The 23,810-nt window shown below is 37.6% G+C and overlaps 1 protein-coding gene across 1 annotated transcript in view; it reads right to left on the bottom strand.

Moving 5' to 3' along the window:
* The window catches only part of LOC111155203 (coiled-coil domain containing 146), a 115,614-nt gene that overhangs the window by 40,573 nt on the left and 51,231 nt on the right, over positions 1 to 23,810 (bottom strand). Inside the window, exon 3 of the mRNA XM_022515300.1 lies at positions 308 to 390. Coding sequence (XP_022371008.1) covers positions 308 to 390 — 83 coding nt within the window. The remainder of the gene's footprint in view (positions 1 to 307; positions 391 to 23,810) is intronic.

Raw genomic sequence — 23,810 nt, 5'->3', positions numbered from 1 at the left:
ACACCCTTAGAGAGTCCTTAGTGAGACAGTCGGCCCCAGGGCAAACTTACAGAGAAGCACACTCCTGGCTAGATTCCTCTCTTCCCCATCTCACTTCCCCATCCTCCCCTGAAAATTTCCGGCATCATTTCTCAAACCAGTTGAACTCAAACCTTAGCCTTGAGGCCTGCTTTTGGGTGAATAAAAAATAAGATAGATCCCATCACACACACACACACATACACACACACAGAGAGAGAGAGAGAGAGAGAGAGAGAGAGAAATACAAATATGGTAAAAGATGTCACCACATGAATGAATAACATACCTTACCACGGTGTCATGCAGCAAGGTGTACTTGGCTTTTAACTCTGCCATTCTGGTTCCAGGAAGTTTTCCCATACTGTGTAACTGGCAAAGAGAATACAAGATAACTGTTAGCCATCACCCTTCTTATGCTTAAAGCAGAGACAAAATGGATATAGGGATATCTTATAAAATCTTCCCATCCAACATTAGAGAGGAAACATACCAGGCAATATGGTGCACTGCAAAGATGCTGGGTGTTTGGAGAAAATGGTTCTATTCTGCCTCTTGTAATCTCTATGCTCCTGATCAAGACTCTTACCTCTCTAGACTATGATTTCTTCATCTGTAAATTGAGGGAAGGAATTGAGCTAAATTCTTCCAATTCTAAAAAATATACTTCTAGATTTAGCAAGCAGCCTGAATAGTATAGGTGACTAGAATGGCTATCTGTAAGTTGAGAGAACTAATAATTACTGAGCAACTATTACGGGCAACTGTTGTACATCAAGTATTTCTTTGTCAGAAAGGTTTTGTGAAGTAGGGATTATGTCCATTTTAAACTAAAGTTGAGAAAGTTAAGTGATTTGTTTCAAAGTTACAGAGCTGGTTAAAGGCAGTATCAGAATGTAAACCCAAATGGTCCAGCTCCAAAAATCCATGATTGTTCCCCTGTCCCACTGTTTCTCTGCCTCTACAATCAAAAAAGCATGCAAGTTTATTTGGTACATAAAGTGATATTATTTTTTCCTTTTTCATTTCTGATAAAAGAACGTTTGATTTGCCCTCTGAGTTACAGGATAAATAGTAATAGACATCAGAGTACAACATGAAATGCTGACATTTTACTATAATGCGATGAGCATTTTTGTGTTAGGTTTGACTTTAAGTGAACTGCTACTGACATAGTATCAAAAAATGGAACTAAAGAAAAGATTTGTGTTTACCAATGCCATGTTCGTTGTTCTTACCTCCAAAATATTTCTTGAGTCTCTCTGTTTTCATCTTCTTTCCCTGGCCCCACTCGTCCAAGTCCGATCCCATCTCAGCTAGACTACTGCAAAACTTCCCACTGTCCCCCTCCCCATCCCTGCATCCACTCAGGCCCCCATCTGTCTACATTCCAGGGAGATTTTTTGAAAAATCCAACAAGGTTTTGCTATGCTGAATTTTCAAGACTCAAGTGAAACAGAATTCAAGACTCTGGAGATGACCCCTGAGGTCCTGTATGACCCTGCTACCTCCCAGTCTCCTTTCAAAACCCACTCCTCAAGCTCTTAATGCTCCAGCCACACTGGTTTCCTTTTATTTCCGTAAATGCATGAATCTCTGTCCTTGCCCTGGGCCTCCATGTTGGCCATTCCCACTTTTCTCTGACTCCAATTCTTTCTTCATAACTCAGTTTCTTTTTCTTTTTCTTTTAAGATCTTATTTATTTATTTTATAGAGGGAGCACACGCACAAGTAGGTAGAATGGCAGGCAGAGGGAGGGAGAAGCAGGCTCCTCACTGAGCAGAGAGCCCCATGTGGCTTGAAGCCAGGACCCTGGGATCGTAACCTGACCCGAAGGCAGATGCTTAACTGACTGAGCCACCCAGGCGCCCCCAAACCTCAGTTTCAATATCAATCCACAATCAGGCCTTTTCTGACTTCTAAATTAAGATAGACACCCACACACACCACTGACCCCAAAAGAATGCTGTACTTCATAACATATAACATATTACAATCTGTAGTAATAAATATATTTACGTGATTCCCCAACCACCTGTATAAGCACCGTGAGGAAAGTGCCTGAGTCACCTGTTCTTCACGGTGTCCTCAGCCAGTAGAGACCCAGGACAGTGCAACTACGTGGCAAGCACATGCCGTGCAAGCAAACTGATGAGATGGGAAGGTTGGCGTCTTCACAGTGGGCTTTCATGTCTCTCTACCCAAATCAGGGTAGAAAAAACATTATAATATGCACCGTGGAACCTTCTCTCTTTCGTGAAAGTGTTTGAGGTCTTCTGCAAGGGACTTACCAGATATGGGGCCCCATCCTCACAACCCTGATTTTCTATATATGGGTGACGTACGGTAAACAAGATTTCTCTTTTTTAGTTATTTGCATTCTGGTCAGTTAACATACAGTGTAATATTAATTTCAGGTGTACAGTTTAGGGATTCAACACATAGAACACCCAGCGCTCATCGCACCAAGTGCCCCTGCCCTCCTTAACCCCTGTAACCTATTTCACCCATCCCCCCACCCATCTCCCCTCTGGTGACCATCAGTTCTTCTCTGTACTGAAAACGCTATTTCTTGGCTGTCCTCTCTCTTCCCACCCCACCCTCCATGATCATTTGTTTTGTTTCTTAAATTCCACATACCAGTGAAATTATATTGTATATGTCTTTCTCTGACCAGCTTTTTTGCTTAGCATAATACTCTCTAGTTCCATTCATGTTATGGCAAATGGCAAGATTTCATTCTTTTTTATGGTTGGGGAATATTCCATTGTATATACCCACCACATCTTTATCCATTCACTAGCCGGTAGACATTTGGGCTCCTTCGATAATTGGGCTGTTGTTGATAGTGCTGCTATAAGCATCAGGATGCATGTATCCCTTTGAATTAGCAATTTTGTATTCTTTGGGTAAATACCTAGTAGTGCAATTGCTGGATCTTGGGGTAGTTCTATTTTTAACTTTTTGAGAAGCCTCCACACTGGGTAAAGGAGATTTTTTAAGCCCTTTGAGGAGGTTCTACTTCTTCCTATATCAAATATTTTGAAATGTATTAATATGCCACCTTACATATAATTCACATGTAATTTTTTAAGTGCTGAGTTGCTATTGATAGGTTGACCTCATGGTACATTTTATAGATATTTCATAAAACACATTAATTTTGTTTCTTCAGTTTTCTTTCTGCATTTTTGAATTAATATGTAATTTACTTCAGATCACAAACATTTTCACTAGTTCCTAAAATCAGTGTAAGACATCAGCACTGTGCATTTAAGGCCTAATATGTTAAAAAAAAAAAAAAAAAGCTTTGCATATGGGCCCTCTTAAAGGAGAAAAATTACTGGGAAAAAATTATGAAAATGTAAGGGTGAGAATATGTTTATTCTCACACACATATGTTTATGCACATGTGTGTGCATGTAATATGAAGACCATGTGGGTACCGGCCTCATAATTAGGCAACAAGTTAACTACTCTAGGTAAATCATTGGATAAGGTAATTATGGACTCTTATGTTTAAAAACACATATTGTACTTATAATTTTGTTTTCAAGCTGAAATTACATTACCTCTCATCTACTGCCCTGCATAATGGAAACAGAAGCAAATGTGACCTAGGTCCTCCCCCCAGGCACTCACTGTTTGAGAAGATAGACATAAAAGAAAGTACAGAACACTCACTCTCCACTCAGTAGTTTTATTGTTAGTAAATAACCATATGCCATTATTTTCTCTAAAATTATTTTCTAAGTGAAAGCAGATGAGTAAGATTATAAATTATAGACCACTTCCGGGGGTGGAACTTCCAGAATGGTCATTTGAAGAGATTGATGAATCTTCTCCCTCAAAGAAACATTGACTCAACCATCAAAAGTAACTAACACAACCATTTAATGGACCTAAGGACAGGTAAAATATAGAGATGTATCTATTTAACAAAATCCAAAACTCAGTAAGAACAGTAGCCAACCGTGGCATTTGAACCAGGAACTGCACCCATTACCCCATCCCCATGTGTGGAAGAGCTATTCTGGGCAGCCTTAGCAGCCAGTGAAGAGCTCATCTGCCCCACCTTCCTATTTATTGCTAAAGACCTCTTCAGGTGGGTGGGACAAAGTTCAAAATAAAAGAAAGAAGAAAATATCTACACAGAGACATCAGAGGCTGCACACTGTGAGGGAGACACACTTCACAGATTAGTCCAGCCAAGTCACTAAACAAATAAATGAACAACAGTAACACAAATCCAACAGCAACAAGAAGCCTTGGGAGAATCAGAAATCAGAGTTGTTAACAATATATTATCTAAAATGACCAATTATCAACAAAACAATTATGAGTCCTTCAAAGAAATAGGGGGGGAAAAAGGGCAAAGACTCTTCTGGGAGGGGTGCAGATGTTGGAATTAATGAAGACTTCAAAGCAGCTATTATAAATATGTCCAAATAATGAAAGGAAACCATATTTAAAGAATTAAAGGAGAATATGATGGCAATTCATCAAATAGTGAATATTGATAAGGTATTGATCTAGAAAGCTAAGAACTAAGATGATAAAATTATGTTCTTTGGGTCAAAAGAATTTATGATTTTTATATTTTTATGTTTGCTTATCTGTATTTTCTAATTTTCTCCAAACCATGTATTGCTTTTAATAATAAAATGCTATTAAAATATGCTTGAAAACTATTGCTGTAAACAGTAGGGATTCAGAGCAGAATTTCAAACTGGAGAGGGCCGCGTTCAGATCCTACTGGCAGATACAACCAGATTCTAGCTCAGACTTAATGAAAACTCAGTTGTACTAAGTTGAATCTTTTCTAAAATACCAGTTATTTGCAACCCAATGGCAGGTGGGCCACGGGTACATGTTGGCAGGTTTTATGACTACAGAAAAAGCAGGAAGGCAGGAGAGACTTCCTTCCTATTTATTGTTTCTGTCACCCCAGTAGCCAAACTGCCTTTGATGCCTACAAACCGATGAAGAAAGCTGACGGGGCGAAACATCTGGTATACCTTTATAGTTTCTACATAAATTGAAAAAATTTAAGTCATTGATGTTTAGAAAGAAGATTGATAAGCTATCTTTTATTTGGTCTACTCTTCTAAAAACAAGTCTGTCTTTAAAAGATCAGGGGTGGTTCAGTAAGTTAAGACGCTTAACTTCAGTAAGTTAAGCGTCTGCCCTCGGCTCACATCATGATCCCAGGGTCGCGGGACTGAGCCCTGCATCGGGCTCCCTGCTCAGCGCAAAGCCTACTTCTCCCTCTCCCTCTGCCTGCTGCTCCCCCTGCTTGTGTGCTCTCTCAGTCAAATAAATAGATAAAATCGTTTTTAAAAAGAAAAGAAAAAGATCAAACTGTGAAGAATGGATTCTAGCCTTCTCAAAAATAAAATTCATAATCTGGATGTAATATAGATCTAACAGTGACTCTTCTGTGAAACTGTAAAATGTCTCCATAAGTGAGTCTACTTATGGTTGGGAACTTCAGACTCAATTCTAGAGGATGAAATGCTTCAGACTCAATTCTAGAGGATGAAATGCTTCACTTATCAACATGAACATGGAAAAAATGGCTGTTCTCACACTGCATGATACAAATGGGCACAGAAACCAAGATTGTCATGTTTTAAAAATGCAGGATCTAAGGCATAGAGTGTAAGACCCAACTGAAATTGTCAAAGAGTATACATAAGGAAAGGTTAGAAATAATGTCATGAAGTTCATAAATATGATTTCACAATAGATAATTGTGTTACTGAATTGCCTTGGTGGTGACTGAGACTGGAAGGAAACATTTACTCTAGAGCTGAAAGTTTAACAAGGGTTCATGACTCATGGGCAACGTGTAATGATATGGAAAAAATTTCAAACATGGAAATTCTAGGACATTCCAAGGGAAGTAAGAACTTTCACCAAGTGAACTTAATGTGGAAGGGGGTCAGCATGAGGAAACAATTAGGTGTTTGTGTGGGTGTGCACAGGGAACCACAGTGACTGTGGTTATTAACCTATTTGATTCTTGTTGCCTCTATGACACTACCTACTGGTTTGGTCTTATCCTGATAAATGGCCGTCTTTGGGGGCCAAAACTTGAAAGCATAAACCCTTGCCATCCTTGTCTCCTACACACACTCTCCCTTTCTCTGCTAGAAATAAACAACATGGCCGTTTGAAACAGTTTTCAAATGCAACTGAGCTCTCAACAATGCTTTGTCACTCACTGTTGTCTGATTTTTCCCCTTGGTTGTTATATTAAGCTTTAGCTTTCCCATATACCTAACTCATTCACCAAACAAAATTAAATCACCTGAACTCATCCTCTACGTCAATGGACCCATTTATCTGCAGTCACAACTACCCTTAACTTCTTTTCCGAAATCTCAAAAATGAAGTCCTCCTTTCCTCTTGGTTAGGGCAAACCTATCCACCTGTGTTTTCAAATATATTCTCTCCTAGCTTGTCCTAGATATTAAAGCATCGGCTATACCTTTCTTTCCTTTATAATCTCTATTTCTCCGTCTTAATTGGCTCAGCCTAATATTGTCGTCAGGTACATCACAAGTGGACTTCGATTTGTATTCCAGCCCTACTACTTTTTTTTTTTTCAAATTCTAGTGTAATTAGTGTACAATGTTACATTAGTCTCAGGTGTACAGTATAGTGACTCGACAATCTTATACATTACTCACCGCTTATCATGATAAGTGTACACTTAATCCCCTTCACCTATTTCCCCTATCTCCCCACCCACCTCCCTTCTGGTAACCACCAGTTTTCTATATTTGAGTCTGTATTTTCGTTTGTCTGTTTTTTCTTTGTTTTGTCCAGCTCTACTACTAATTCACTTTGTAACTTGGAGTCATATTTAATCAATCTGTGCCTCAGTTTCATCAGCTGTAAAAGACAAAAGTCAACTCAACTTCGTAAGTCTGTAGTGAAAACTAAATGAATAATTATACGTAAGGTTTTGGTATAGTATCAAGTACACAAATAAGAGCTTAATCAATGGCAGATATTTTATTATTATCATCATTGACATTATCCTCAATCTACAAATTTGCTCAAGTCTTTCTTATTTAAAAAAACAAACAAAATCCACCTTGGGTGCTATGCTCCTATCTCTGTCTCCTTCACTCTCATTTCAGCTTTTCTCAAAGGAGTCATCTCGGCTCTGTATCTCCACTCTCTTACCTTCCAGTCCCTCACCAGTCCATAGTCATTGGCCTGTTAGCCCTTGACCAAACTGATTAATTCACAGATGACTTTCTCATTTCTCTGGCTGATTTTGAGATTTTTCTCTTAACCCCTGTCTTCCAGTAATTTGTGTATGATTTATCTGGATATGGTTTGCTTCGGCCTGAGATCTGTCCACAATGTTGGATCTGTGAGTTCATAGTTTTCATCACATTTAGAAAAATTTCAAATGTTGGTTTTTCAAATATTTTTTCTGTCCCCCTCTCCTCTCCTTCTGCAACTAATTATTCATATGTTTGGCCACTTGATGTCCACAGATCACTGCTGTTCTCTTGATTTTTATTTTACCCTCTTTTTTCTTTGTTTCATTTTGAATAGTATCTATCGTTACATCTTAAAAATCCACTAATCTCCTTTTCTTTATAGTGTTTAATCTGCTGTTAATCCCATCCAGTGAATTTTTTATCTCAGATACTGGATTTTCATCTTTGGAAGTTTGATTTGTGCCTTTTTACAGCTTTCTCTTTTCTCATTATGTTTATGCTTCCTTCCACCTTTTTTCCAACATTCAAAATCTCTGTATCTGTTCTGATGTCCTTGTCTATTAATTCTATTTCTGTTCCACTTCATTGTTTGATTCTTCTCCTCCTTATAGGTCATATTTTTCTGCTGCTTTGCATGCCAGACATTGCCAATTTTATACAGTTGGGAGATGGATTTTTTTTTAATATTCCTTTAAATATTTTGGGACATTGTGAGTCATAGTTAAGTTACTTGGAAACAGTTTGATCCTTCCAAGGCTTTGCTTGTGATCTTTGTTAAGGAAGTCCAGAATGATCTTTTGTCTAGGGCTAATTTGGCAGCACTACTGAGTCAATACCTTTGTACTCTGTGCCCACACATTAGGAGGTCTTTGTATTCTGATTGGTGGCAACGTGAACTATTAGCTCTGTGTGAGTTTCAGGTGTGGTTCCAACCCTTCCTCCCTGGGAGTCCTGTCTCCTGCCTCAGCAGTATCCTAACAAGCATGCACGGATCAGGATTCCTCTGCAGATCTCTGGAGCTTCTGCCCTCTGACACTCTTCCCTCTCCTCACCTATCTGTTTTAGCCAACTTGGCCTCCCTGAATCCCCAAACATGTCACCACAAATCAGCAAGACCACCTGGGTCTGTTTGGGTTCCCCTCCCTATGCTATCCCTTGAAAACTCTGAGTTGTACGATGGCACAATTATAGATCTCCATTCACCATATACTTCCAGAGATTACTGTCCTGTGCAGTCTGTTGTCCAAAGTCTGAAAACCACTGTTTCATCTAATTTGATTTTAGTCGTTTAAGGTAGAAGGGTGTATCTGGGTCCTGTTACTTCATCTTAGTCAGAAGTGAAGTCCCAGTAATCTCTTAATTATTATATTCAAATGACATTTCTCTGTCCTTAGGTTACTTGATAATTTTGTAACATTTATTACTATTGACCTATTATAGTTCATCATTCCTGGTACTCTCTCCTCTTCCAGGTCCTGTAATACATAGTCTCACAGTTGTCTCTTACTTTTCTGTTTACTTCTCTGGTCCTCCCTTTAAAAGCTGGTGCCATCCAGGATTTGGTCCTTATCTTTTCCCTTTTTATATTATTCACTTTCCCCAGGGCCTCTTATTCACTCCCAGAGTCTAAGATACCCCCTAACAGAGGGGTCTGCAGGCTGTTGGAACAGCTAGAACTTTTTTTGGTCAGGGAACTTGTAAGACTATGGGAGTTAGGGTTAGAGAGTAATAAACATTTTTGTTCAACGCCTGGAATACATGAAATTGTTTACTTAATACAGTATCAGTGTTCAGGTATTGTGATCATATTTTTAGACAGAAACTTCTCATGTGGCATTTTATCCTTTAATAAACAAAATATGTAATTCTTTATGGAGCATGTGCAAGAGATAACTAACCACTTACCCCAACTTCAAGTCTTGTCTCCTTTGAATATGCCCCTCTGTGCTGCCAGCAAAACACAATTTTCACCTTGTTTAAGCCCTTCAAAGGATCCCATCATCTTCAGGAATAACTCTAGTTCCCTTAACATGGGCTTTCATTAGACAAGGGCTTTCATTATCTGGCAGCTACCACCCTCTCCAAACTGGTCTCCTCCCTTTCTAAACCTCCTATAACCATTTCAGTTCTGTGTCATGGCCTGCACTGGGCAGAATGATGCTCTTCCCTTTGACCCCAAAGATGTCACATCTTAATCCCCTGTGACATACCTAGTGATATGTAACTTTACATGGCAGAAGGGACTTTGCTGATGTGATTAAGAGTGTGGACCCTGAGATGCAGAGATCATTGTGGATTACCTGACTGGCCCAATAATAGGAGTAGTTAAAACAGAGGACCTTTCCTGGCCAAGTTAGAGAGATGAAATAGAAGAAAGAGGAAAGATTGCAAGTGTGAGAACGACTTGGCCTACTAGAGGAAGTGGGTCATGGGATAAGGAATGTGTGTAGCCTCTAGAAGCTGGAAAAGGAAAAGAACCAGATACTCTGGTAGAGCCTCCAGAAAAGAATGCAGTCCTGTCTACACCTTGATTTTAGCTCAGTGAGAACCCTGCTGGACTTCCAACCTACAGAATTATAAGATCATAAATTTTTGCTGTTTAAGCCACCAAATTTGTGGTAATTGGTTAGGAGAGCAGTAGAGAATGAGACAGTTCCCAACCCTACCACACCTTCCCTGATCTTCAATTTCTTTTCTCTCTTGTCTGCCTGGAGAACTTTTATTTGCCCTTTAAAACATCTCAGTGGTCATCACCTGATACCTCCAGGCAGAATTGCTTCTTTTTCTCTATTTTTAGATGCATCTATTACGGTACACATTGTAAACATGTTTCTCCCTCTAGGTTGTGTATTCTTTGGTGATGGAAACACTACCTTACTCATCTTTTTGTTTTCCTTTTTTAAAATTTTTTTTATTTTTTTATAAACATATAATGTATTATTAGCCCTAGGGGTACAGGTCTGTGAATCGCCAGGTTTATACACTTCACAGCACTCACCATAGCACATACTCTCCCCAATGTCCATAACCACACCACCCTCTCCCGACCCCCCTCCCCCCAGCAACCCTCAGTTTGTTTTGTGAGATTAAGAGTCTCTTGTGCTTTGTCTTCCTCCCATCCCATCTTGTTTCATTTAGTCTTTTCCTACCCCCAAACCCCCCACATTGCATCTCTACTTCCTCATATCAGGGAGATCATATGATAGTTGTCTTTCTCTGATTGACTTATTTCGCTAAGCATAATACCCTCTAGTTCCATCCACGTTGTTGTAAATCGCAGGATTTCATTTCTTTTGATGGCTGCATAGTATTCCAATACATATATATATATATATATATATATATATATATATACCACATCTTCTTTATCCATTCATCTGTTGATGGACATCTAGGTTCTTTCCATAGTTTGGCTATTGTGGACATTGCTGCTATAAACATTCGGGTGCACGTGCCCCTTTGGATCACTACGTTTGTATCTTTAGGGTAAATACCCAGTAGTGCAATTGCTAGGTCATAGGTAGCTCTATTTTCAGCTTTTTGAGGAACCTCCATGCTGTTTTCCAGAGTGGTTGCACCAGCTTGCATTCCCACCAACAGTGTAGGAGGGTTCCCCTTTCTCCGCATCCTCGCCAGCATCCGTCATTTCCTGACTTGTTAATTTTAGCCATTCTGACTGGTGTGAGGTGGTATCTCATTGTGGTTTTGATTTGTATTTCCCTGATGCCAAGTGATGTGGAGCATTTTTTCACGTGTCTGTTGGCCATCTGGATGTCTTCTTTGCAGAAATGTCTGTTCATGTCCTCTGCCCATTTCTTGATTGGATTATTTGTTCTTTGGGTGTTGAGTTTGATAAGCTTTTTATAGATTTTGGATACTAGCCCTTTATCTGATATGCCATTTGCAAATATCTTCTCCCATTCTGTCAGTTGTCTTTTGGTTTTGTTAACTGTTTCCTTTGCTGTGTAAAAGCATTTGATCTTCATGAAATCCTAATAGTTCATTTTTGCCCTTGCTTCCCTTGCCTTTGGCGATGTTCCTAGGAAGAAGTTGCTGCGGCCACCTTACTCATCCTTGAGCCCCAGCACATGGCTTGGTATCTCGCAAGGGCTCGATAACGTTTGCTAACCTGTTTCTGATCTAATCTTATCTTAAAACAAATGGTACAGTTGGAAACTCTTGTTCATTCACTTACTTGTCAGAGAAGGTGGGTATAAAAGAGGAATTAGGGCAAGATAACTTGGCCTGAAGATAGATTTAAAAGAGCAGAGAATGTGATGTACAAAACCTGCTCCCTCACCCACAGCTTCTCTTCTCCCTTCTGTGTGGTTGGCAAGGAGCATAGGTTGAGCAGAGAGGTCTGGGACTGTTCCCCCACAGCTGTCTTATCCCTCCTCTGGTGGCTCACCCCAGGAATTCAAGGGAGAGACTCCAAGGGACAAACAGGACCTCCCAAGAGTTAAGGTATCAAGTGCAGTGGACATTGTGGATGAGTAATGTGATTGCTTAGCTATGTAAGACTTCAAAGTTAAGTTATACTAATTTTAAGATAAGATATGTAGCCAAATAAATAAAAAGCATGCCTGAGCATGTACATGCTAGAGGGTAGCATTCCTTTAAAACATTCAGATTTGTCCCACTGAAGCTGCAATTGCTTGGAACTTTATCAATCATTTGTCCCTCATTTAAAATTTTGCCCCTTTCCTTCCAAAGATCATGAGGAGAAATGGTAGCAGATTGGAGCAGCGGTAAGCCTGGGATACAGGAAATGAGCCAGATTGAAACCCACATGCTTCTTCAAGAGCTTCAGAGGGTGAACAAATGACAAAGAGCAAAGAAATTAACAGGGCCAAAGAAATGAGGGGCAGTCACATAAGGGTCAGAACAGAATCAGAGTCAGGAAACAGAACCAGGTTAAAACTAGTGAATGACTAACATCACAAAATAGAAGCCAGAAGAGTAGGGATCAGGGGCAGGGATGGCATGGGCCCCAGAAAGCATTTTGTTGCCAGTGGACTCTGACCAATCAGCTTTCAGTCTTCCACATGCAGAGTCCCACCTCGAGTGCACCTTTAATGATCTTGAGTGGGTTTAGGCAGTGAGAACTCTGAAAAGCCGGGGTCCTTAAGGGCCAGAGCATTTCTCACGTAAGGATTGTGAATGTATGAAGGTCATGTCCACAGCTGACCATTGTTCATCTCACTTCATAGTTCACAGACCAAAGACCCTGCCCTGACCCTGTCCTCCGGGGGCTGGCTCCCTGGACCCAGCTGATCTCTGCTGCTGAGCAGGTGTGGGCGCCCACCATCAGGCCTCCTCTGGTGTGTCCACAGCACTGCTCCTCCCAGCTGGCTGCCAGCCAGGGACTCCCAGCTCTGGGCCAGGAGGTGATAGGGAAGGGATATAACTTCTCCCCACAACAAAGAAACTTGGGACTTCTGGAGTCCACCTTCCTGTTTTGAAGATGCTTCTGCCCACAGGGCTCTTCCCAGTATTCACAGCAGCGCCCTCCACTTCCCCTTCTGGCAGGCAGATTGTGGGGGACAATAAAGTCTTTCACTGCTGATTGCAGAAGTATTCTTTAAAAAAGAACAAAAACCCAAAGTTGCAGCTTGAATTTCCCCATTGATACCATAAAATGGAAACTTGGGAGCAGAATATGGGGATGTTTGAGCTCCACTCTTGCTTTTTGCTTTTTTTTTTTTTTTCAAGAACATTTTTTACTTGATCCTTACTTCAGAATATATGGTTCTAAAATATATACATATAAAACATTTCATCCAAGAAAAATAGAATTACACATTTTCCTCAAGTACACATAGAAGAATCCCCTGGTTAAATCACATAAAAAGAGACATAAAATTTAAGAAGACTGAAATCATAGCAAACATATTTTCCAACCACAATGGTACAAAACTAAAGATTAGCAATGAAACAAAGCTGGAAAGTCATATGAAATATTTAATATGTGAATATTAAATAACATACACACATTGCACAAGCAATGGGTCAAATAAGAAATCGAACAGCAAATCAAAATAGGTCTGTTTTGTTTTGTCTCAAAACAAAAGAGAGGGCTGCCTGGGTGGCTCAGTGGGTTAAGCCTCTGCCTTCGGCTCAGGTCATGATCTTAGGGTCCTGGGATCGAGCCCCGCATCAGGCTCTCTGCTCGGCAGCGAGCCTGCTTCCCATCCTCTCTCTTTGCCTGCCTCTCTGCCTACTTGTGATCTCTCTCTGTCAAATAAATAAATACAATCTTAAAAAAAAAAAAAAAAAAAGAAAGAAAACACAATATTCTAAAAATATGGAATGCAGCAAAAACAGATGTTAGAGTAAAATTTATTCTATAAATATTTGTATTAAAAAGAGTTCAAATAAACAACATCATACCATAAGGAACCAGAAAAAGGAGAAACTTAGCTGAAATTTAGTAGAGGAAGGAAATAACAAAGAAAAATCAGAAATAAATAGAGACCAGAATAAACAGTAACAAAACATCAAAAGTGATGACCAGTTTTTCAAAAATAATAAAATTGGCAATATTTTAACTATATTAACTAGGAAAGAAAGAGAGAAGACTCAAAAACCAAAGGGAGAGATGAAGAGAAAACAGAACAACAGATACCATAGAAACACACAGTGTGATAACAGATGACTATAAACAATTCTATACCAACAAATCAGATAACTTAGAAAAAAAACCCAAGTAATTTCTAAAAACACACAAGTTATCAAGATTGAATTATGAATCTTGCTTGAATCCAAGAAATAGAATATCTTCTTAGACCAATAACAAGGATGAAAGTTGAGTTAGGAATCAAAATCTCTCAGCACAGAAAAGCCCAAGACCACAAGGTTTCACTGGTGAATTCTACCAAACATTTAAAAAAAAAAATTAATGACAATCTTAATCAAAATGTTACAAACAGGGGAACAGAGGGAACTCATTCAAAATCATTCTGTGGGGCCAGTATTACCCTGATATCAAAGCAGGATAAAGACAATACGAGAACAAAAAAATCTAATTTGTCTGAAATAAGTATTACTACTTCAGCTTCCTTTTGACATACATTTGTGTTATAAATGTCTCTCTACCCCCACACCTCCCACTTTCAATCTGCAGGTGTCTTTTGGTCTAAAATGAGTCTCTTGTAAGTTCTACTCTTGTTAGTTCACTGGTAAGGGGGCTTTAAATCCTGGCAGCGTATTTGGACCAGCCATTTCATTTTTGTTAAATTTATTCCAAGTATTTTATCTTTTTTGATTCCATTATAAATGGAATTGTTTTCACAATTGCATTTTTAGATTGTTTATGGCTAGTGTGCAGAAGCCATTCAATGTTGTTCACTAAAATTATTAACCATGAAAATAGAGGACAACCCTCATCACCCTGCATTTTTATGTCTTCTATCAATGTTTAAATTAGGGCAGAATATCCTTGACCCTCTTTTTCATTTGATGTATCCTGACCATCTAGAATAGGCTGATACTAAAGTACAAACAAGTATTTAATGAATGAGGTCACTATATCTCATATATTCCTCAAAGTATACATCTTTTCAGGATTGAAGTCTTGCTCACATGTCTGTCTACCAGACAAAAAGCTCTCTGGAGGCAGGGATCATTTTAGTGCCCCAAGAACCTGGCATAGTACATGGCACATGGCAGGTGCTCAGCACGTGTCTGAAGAACCTGAAAAGTCTCTAGCATGGTGGGGGTGTGACATGAAGGACTGAATATCTCACAAAAGGAAATTTCAACATACAGCTTTCCCTCTCACATACACGTGTGAATTGGGCCTAATGATCACCAAGGACATCCCCAAAAGAAAAGAGGTCAGGCTAGGAGGGACACCAGCAGCCTGGGGGTTGTTTGTGTATGTGTGCATGTGTGCACATGTGTGCATGTAGGTAAGAGGACATAAACTTGATATTGATTATGGGAAATTTATGGATTGATTGACTACATGTGGAATATTCATTGTCTCTACAGTTAGGAATGAGATATTAGGTGCTTTTGAATAGAAAATTTGTTCAGACATTTTCTCCTGGCCCCTTGCCATCCAGGGGAAGTCTGCAACTCAACGTGATCTATCTCTGAGGATGCATTACTCAGCCTGTAGCTAATATTAATACCTTCAGTAGGTTGATGGGCTTAACTAAAGTACCAGAGAGATTCAAATCCATAATTAAAGCAGAAAACCCAATATTAGAATATTTGAATCCTAAGAAGAACTCCTTAAAGGGAAAGATAATAGAATTTTTTATAACCAAATGAGTGTCATTAAGTGTTACATTTAACCATAAGGTTAGATCCTAAGCATCTTCTTAGTGTATCTATTAATATGAACCATTAAGTCACCTTATAAATTTCTTGAAATACTGCTATTGAATGGTAACAGATGGATAGCTATTACCCATGGCAATTATAAAACAAATAATCTTGGAATTTCCTCAGAAAAGGGTGGAATATTCAGAAATTAACAGTTTCCCAAGAAATCTGGCTTCTATGATATTTGGAGATGTATTTTGTTAGCTTGTCTTAGTTTTGGAAAAAGGAAAGAAAACCATGTAATACCGCAAGTATAATTTTAACTTTTTTCACTTGATACCAACTTTGATACCAAGCAAAGTAAAAAGAAATGAAAAAAAAAAGTTAAAAAAAAAAAGATTGTAGCAAATATTTCACCAAACACAGCTGTTTCTAGTTCACTAAGTCAACTATTACAAAATATTTTAATGTGCCTCTGGCAAACACAAATAGCCTCATTTCATAGAAATACCACATTTCCAGTTATTCCTGATAGTTTGTAACAGTTTGATATGCAACCATTTCTATAAATTTCTCCTTTCGTCCTCCCTCCCTTCCTTTCCTTCCTTTCTTCCTCTTTCTTTCTTTCTTTTTTCATTACTACAGATTTCTGTTTCAGTAAAAGAGGATAAGACACTACCTAATCTTTAAACACGTGTGAGATAGACCTTAGTCCGTGTCATAAGAGCATAGTTCACAACTGCAAACTAGTAGCTAATAGTATAAATACATTCTGCAGATGGTTTTACTATGCACTGTTTAAAAACAAAATTAGAAAATTACCTGGCAATATTTAAAAATTGGTAGATTTTACATAAAAATGGAATTTTCAGCTTCTCTTTAAAAATTACTAGATTTGATGACACTGGATTCATACTGCAACATTACAACAATCAATTGGCATTTAGCAGAGGCTGACTTTCAGAGATACTTAAAGAGGCTGACCCTTTTAAAAGGAGCACAGTCTGCCTCACCCATTCCATGTATGGCTCATGTCCTAACACCTTGGTTGTTTCACTTATTTATGTTGCTTTTATGGATATTATAGGCATTTGAGATTAGGACTCTGTACATATTTTATGTTATATGTATATGACATATATTCCTAGAGATAGAAAATAATTAAGAGAATGGGTCTATTTATAAAACTCTTGCACAAACTTTTTGGAGTATCATATTCCTTGGGATTGTATATGTCTCTTTTGCCTATCTGTGTACCTCCCAGAGCACAAGGGTATATGACTGCATCATCTGAGTTTAAGAACTTGACTGATACGGGCGCCTGGGTGTCTCAGTTGGTTAAGTATCTCCCTTCGACTAGGTCATGATTTCAGTCTCGGGATCAGGCCCCCACATCAGGCTCCCTGCTTAACAGGAAGTCTGCTTCTGTCTCTGCTCCTCCCCTTGCTCCTGCGCATGCTCCCTCTCTCTCCCAAATAAATAGAAGTTTTTTTTTTTAAAAGAACTAAACAGTTTAAAATTTGAGATGTTCTGTTTTTCCATTTTGTCTCCTGACAAATTTATCAAATAAACACGAATTTGATCGTTTTTTTTTTTGACTAATTGACATATTTAAAAATTATTTAAACTTAAATATTTTATCATTTGGAGGCTGAAATGAATTTTCACTTCAATAAAACACCATGGAACAAAAAAATAAGCTAAAAAGATTATAAAGACACTATGAAAAATTGTCAGCTAAATTTTGTTGGGACTGAAAAACAGGAAACATTCTGTTAACACAAAGGACTTTAAAAAAAAAAAACTACAAACATTATCCTTGTAGTTAACTATCCCTTTGGTTCTGTGCTTTATGAGATTTGACAAAACCAAACCAAACCAAACCAAACAAAGCCCTGTAATTTGTAAGTGGAGTGCAGATAAATTCTTAACAACTTACTCCAGTAGTTAACCTTTTAGTAGAGGTTTAGGCAAAATAGAAAGTGAGCATCCAGTAATGTAGTCAAATGAGAGAATTATTTCCAGGCAAGTCAGACACCAGCACACTGGGCATTCCAAGAGGGGAGTTAAAGGGATGAAAATAATTTATTTAGAAATAGCAAAATTCGGGGCACCTGGGTGGCTCAGTCGTTTGGGCATCTGACTCTTGGTTTCAGCTCAGGTCATGATCTCAGGGTTATGGGATCCATCCCCAAGTTGGTTCCATGCTCAGCAGGAAGTCTGCTTGAGATTCTCTCTCTTCCTCTGCCCTTCCCCCTGCTTGCACACTTTCTCTCAATAAATAAACAAATAAAATCTTTTTTTAAAAGTAGCAGCATAAATTATAACTTTCAGTAAGTTGCAAGACTGGAAGTTCCTTTAATGTATGCTCTCCCATCACTAAAGCCCAAGGTCTGCCCCATGTGGAGCTCACAAAGACTTAAGTGAAAGAAACAGTACATGTGACTGCTTAGCAAATAGCAGCCTTTCAATAAATATTTACTAATAAATGAGCCATTCCTGAAATGAATTTATTCAATAAATATTTACCAAATGAATGAACAGAGTACAAACTAGTCACTCTTCTTTTATCTCTTATTGAAAGTAATGCTTAACCTTTATTTATTCATCTATTGAGAGATCGCTATGTGTTATGTTTTATGTATATTATACCTCATTTAACCCTCACAGTCACCCTACAAATAAGTATTACAATCCAAAATTTCACCCAGGCGACCCATAAGATGTCTTTTAAAAAAATAATTCTTTTAGGGCACCTGGGTGGCTCAGTTGGTTAGGTGACTGCCTTCGGCTCAGGTCATGATCCTGGAGTCCCAGGATCAAGTCCCACATTGGGCTTCCTGCTCAGCAAGGAGTCTGCTTCTCCTGCTGACCTCTCTACTCTCATGCTCACTCTCTCTCTCTCAAATAAATAAATAAAATATTTAAAAAATTCTTTTAAAAATTTAAACTCTAAGCCAGGCAACACAAACAATCATAGAAAGACATATGGGAAAAAAATATGGATACAGATTAGTATATATTGGAGATATTGTCTGAATTGTTTTCTTGTACAACAAGGCATGTGAATACAGTACATTTGGGAACTCCCAGTTATCTTGAAAGACCTAAAGGAACCGTATTGCTTTCTAAAATCTCAGAAGCGTTATATTAGGAAAGTTTTAGTATGGGTAAATTATATTTTGGTGGCATTTTTCTATAGTCTAGCAACAAATTAAGAGTACTGTACAAGTCAATCCAGAATTCGCTAGAAAAGCTAGTCTGGAAATTGGAAGACCTGAGCAGTCTTGGTCAGAGTTGGACAGATCATTTAGCTTTTCCTAGATCTGTTCACTCATCTGTAAAATGAACGGATTGGTCTTGATCACATGAAACATCATTTCCTGAGGTTTTGTGGCACTGTGAAAAGCTTGCAACCTGTTTAACATTAAAGTTCCTTTAGTAAACTCTAAGCCCTATTTGTTCTGAATATTTTGTATTAATGACTGGAATACATGTTTAGTATATTCACCTTCCACCTGATAATGTTATTTTGCTATTTGCTCTAGTACTGGTTTTGAAAACATGAAAACTCAAGGAATTAGAAGGAATTAAGTTGTTAGGAAAGTGAATGTCTCCACAACAAAACTACTTTAAACATTTGGAAATTGGATATGCTGGCTAAAAATTCACACTGTTTGTAAAGTTAAGCTGTTTGGAACTTGTATGTCCTAAAAGTTTATTTAACTTTGCTGAAGGGCAATATGATAATATAATCTGAAGCAGCTAGAGACACAACTAAGGCCACTGTCAAAATGATGGAGAAGGCATTTATTTTTCATGCCCTGATGCTCTGATTCCAATCTTATCCTATAACTTTGTTCTTTCAGTATCCATTCCAGGAAAAAGAAAATCCTATAAAATTGGATTTACATATGGATTTACTACCGTCATTAAACAAAAGATCACGGTACAGCTCCTACCATGATTCAATTTTGCTCTCTTTTTCCCCCTCTAGTCTTTTTTCTTCGTTTCTTTGTTTGTTGTCTTTACCCCACCACCTCTATCTCACAGGGCTCCACTTCATTCCACTATATTTCAATCTTCTATGTTTGGGTGGGAATGAGAGGGAAAAATTATAGAAGATGGGCACATAATAAGCAGCAGATGTTAGCTATTTGTGGAGCAGTGAAGAAAAGCAACTTAAACGTGGCCTAGATTCTCCCAAGTCAAGGCAAGTTCCCCTTCTGGTGCCTGCCTTAGAAAGGAGAAAAGTAAAATCCCCCCACTCTATTTACTGCTTCTCCCTTCTGACTGCCACTTACTCTACAGAAGTGAAGATATAAAAAGGAGGGGAAAAATAGGAAAGGAGCAAATGTAAAAAGAAGAAAGTTTTAATATATTTACTCTTGTGTTTTTATACTTTCAGTACTACAGCTATGTCTCTATTCTGTGTATTCTGCAGAATTTAGAATTTACTGAATTGACGAAGCCTACACTCGTTAACTTTGAGGACTAGGGAAGCTACATAGGCCGTTTGTACGGGATTAGGTTTTCTTTTTAAAATCCCTTTTGTTCTAAACACTTTTTCTGCTTTGTAAATGAAGATCTTAGAGCGGTGGTCATCAGGGAGATGGGTTAAGAACCAAAGAAATAAGCCTCATAAAGGAGAGAAAGAGCAAGTTCTCTTCTCCACCCAGATAGCATATATTCCAAGTAGCACTGATTATTTACAGACACTGTACATCCTTTGTGGTCTAATTTGGAAAAAATGACTTGAAAAGTGACCATTTCAGGAGTAGCAAAAGAAGAGGCCAATGCCATGGCATAGTGGGAGGGAAATGAGGGGTACAGGAAAGTGCTGGTGTGGCCCTAGGCCAGACATGCTGCATCTGCCCAGGGCTGGTTCTGGCTTGGAACAGGTTCCGCTACAACTTAAAGCTCCACCAAATGAGCAATGTGTCTGTTTTTTCACCCTTGATATCCCCAAGCCAGTACAGAGCACCATTCAATAAATGCAAAATAAGTATTCATTGACTGGATGAATAGCTAAAACAAAGTAGATCTCTATAGTTTTCCATTGGACTTAGTGATTTAATTAAAGGATAGTCTGTGGTTTTTTTTTTTTTTTTTTTGGTGTTTTTTTTTTTTACATTTTGAGGCTTTGCTGTGCTCTCATATGGCTTCTAATGAATAACATTCAGAATCATAAACCGTTACAGCTGAAAGGAGACTTAGCAATCTCTAACTTGACCCTCTCATGTTACAGATATGGAAATTAAAGCTGACATAAGTGGCAAGAAAGTGGAGGTTTCCTCAGTAAGCACATGAATTCCAAGACTACCATCCTAAGGCTCTTTTCACTGTTATCACATCATGTTATTTTTGAGACGATCCTAGTAATGAAAGAAGATTTAGTTTAAATTTATATTTACATGTGACTGACAAAACTGTTGTATCTGTCTCCTCTTCTTTTTGTGCAGCAACAATGGTTGCAACTAAACTTTGTATCAGTTGTCAAAAGACATGCCAAATCATTGATACATGCAAACATAATCAAAATAACTTTGTATTAAATATACAAGCAGAGGAGAGCTTTGATAAATAATAGTGGATACTTAAAAATAAACAAAGTAAGGAGCGGGCAGTTTTACATCTATTGATAATGATCATGAAGTAGTTTCCTCTACCCTGAGAGATTTTCACTGAAAAGAACAGGAAATGACTCAAATCATAGATATTATCAAATGAGAAACAGAAAAGAAATAAACTAAGTAAGATACTGCGGTCTCTCAGAATGCTACACTGTACATGCTTAAAAAGATTTCTTAAGAACTTGGAAGACCTAGCAGTGAATTGCAGCCTTTACTCTTTACAACATTTAACCCATTTCATAAATTTTCTTTACTTACCAGCACAGGGGTATCACCTTTAAGTTAACCTTTACAGAGAGTTCACATGCTGTCATTTGTATTTCATAAAACAAACTCGAGTCTTTTAAAAACGAGTCTCAGAGTAAAGACAGATTTAAAAGACGTGAATTCAGCATGAAATTATCCAGTTAGCATGGAATTAGTTTAATATTTTCATTTTTCCATAATAATTTAATTCTTTAAGATGCACACTATTCTGATGAATGAATTAAAATATTAAAATAAATCCTTTGCTAAATTGTATGTTAACTTACATTTATAGACATTCTAACATATATGACATATAGGATACATTATATAGCTTATAATGTATATCCACGTAATATGTTATACATAATATACATTTGTATATATATATAAAATTTTTAAATGGCAAATAAACCAATACCCCCAAGGAATGCAAGTGCTGAAGCTGGTAGAACCAAATTAACGATCTCAGCTTAGAATGAACAGACATTTCCAAGAATTTAAATCTATGGATTTTGTAACAACATATATTCAGTCCTCATTATTCATGGATTATGTGTTTATAAATTTCCTACTCATTAAAATTTGTTTGTAACCTCAAGATAATACTCAAAGATAATACTTTGGGGATCATTTGTAGACATCCCTAGAATGGTGAACATTTTGAGTTGTCCAACACGCAGCTGAGCTCAAAGGCGACACTCTGCTGTCTTGCTTCAGTTCTCATACTGTAAACAAGTATCCTTTCTGTGGTCTAAGGGCCACATTTTCCACAGTTTTGTGCTTTTTGTTGGTGATTTCACTGTTGAAAGGGGTCTCTGAGCTTAGTGTTAAAGGGCTGCCTAGTGTTCCTAAGTACAAGAAAGTTGTGATGCACCTTATGGAGACAATACTGGTGTTAGATAAGATCCCTTTGACCTTTGACCATGAATTATAGTTCTGTTGGTCATGAGTTCCATGTAAATGAGTCAACAATATAAAATAAGATGTTTTGAAACAGAAACACTTTTAAAACAAGGTCATATATTGATCGGTTGACAAAAATACTATGACTGGAGGCTCACAGAAACCTAACCCACTATGTCCTTTGGAAGCAACGGTTCAGTATTTGCTAATTCAGGGTTTGCAGTGATTTTATAGGAAATAACTACCAGAAACCTCTAAATGAGAGACAAAGAGAATGTGCAGAAAGTCATGATCTGAAACAAAAAAAGAAAGACATGATATGATTTTCATGATTTCTTTACTATGTTTTTATTATTTGTTTTGTTTCAGGAATAAAAAAGAAAGAAGATCAATTTTTGATAAAGAAATAAAAATAAATACATTTTGTTTCTCCAACATTGGTTATATGAAGTTTTCTAAGTCTCTGGAAATCAGATGATAGCAAAATTAGATGTCATGCCCCATGGATCTCTTGGATCCATCATGATCCCTGGCTTGGTGTGAGGTACCTGGCAAAAAGAGATTCTGTTGATAGATAATGACTTATGGACATCTCAAGACTCTCATGGGATATTCTAATTTCATAAAATTTTAGCTGAGGAACCCCGAGTACCCCACTGAAGATCTGGGCCATTAGCACATGAAATAACTATATATTCTGTAGTCTTGTAAAGAGCGGACCTTTGGATGTTTCTCTCCTCTACTTCTTTAGAACCAGAACCCTTAAGGATTCACATAATGGATCTTTGATAGTAGGTCCATACTGGAGGGATTTCTAGTCTGCATTTATGCTAGTGAGGTACTTGCAAGACAGAGCAAAGAAACTATCAACTATTATTCTAGTTTTAATCAAAATCAGGAAATTCTTGATCTCTCTATGGGTTGCTGAAATCAGGGTATTGTTTAAGGTTCTTTCTGTGAAATTTATAATGAACTAGGACTAAGACCCTAAGGAATATTAAAATAAACATTATTTACTATTGACATTTCAAATCAAGTAGTTTAAAAAGTGAATGTTTTAAGTTATTTATTATCCTAAAAGGACATATTCCCTAATGTATAATCAAATGCTCTTGAATTTAATAAATCAGAAACTGAAATATGTTAATAAATATAATATCTGTGAAAATATCTCAATGCTATAAATAATGATTGTCATAGTAACTTCCTTTGGTACAAATAGAGACATAAAGTGTTTCTTTAAAAAAAAAAAAACTGCATTAGAGGAAATGGAAATTTACTTTTGAAATCTGACCCAAATACAGTAAATGCAGATCCTCCCTTAAATATACTTTGAATAAGAAAACAATAAAGAAGTCTGAATACATTCTGAATATAGACTGGTACAATTAATTTTCATATGTGGCTTATAGAAATTCCATCATTTGTTGGTGCTAAATAATTTGTTTAGATCTGAAAAACAAATCTGTAAATGTGCATAATGTGTCAGTTC

This window comes from Enhydra lutris, unplaced genomic scaffold (genome assembly GCF_002288905.1).
Source record: "Enhydra lutris kenyoni isolate GAN:26980312 unplaced genomic scaffold, ASM228890v2 scaffoldscaffold40, whole genome shotgun sequence".
In the NCBI taxonomy this organism is placed as follows: domain Eukaryota; kingdom Metazoa; phylum Chordata; class Mammalia; order Carnivora; family Mustelidae; genus Enhydra; species Enhydra lutris.
This window is presented reverse-complemented; position numbering and strand designations above follow the sequence as displayed.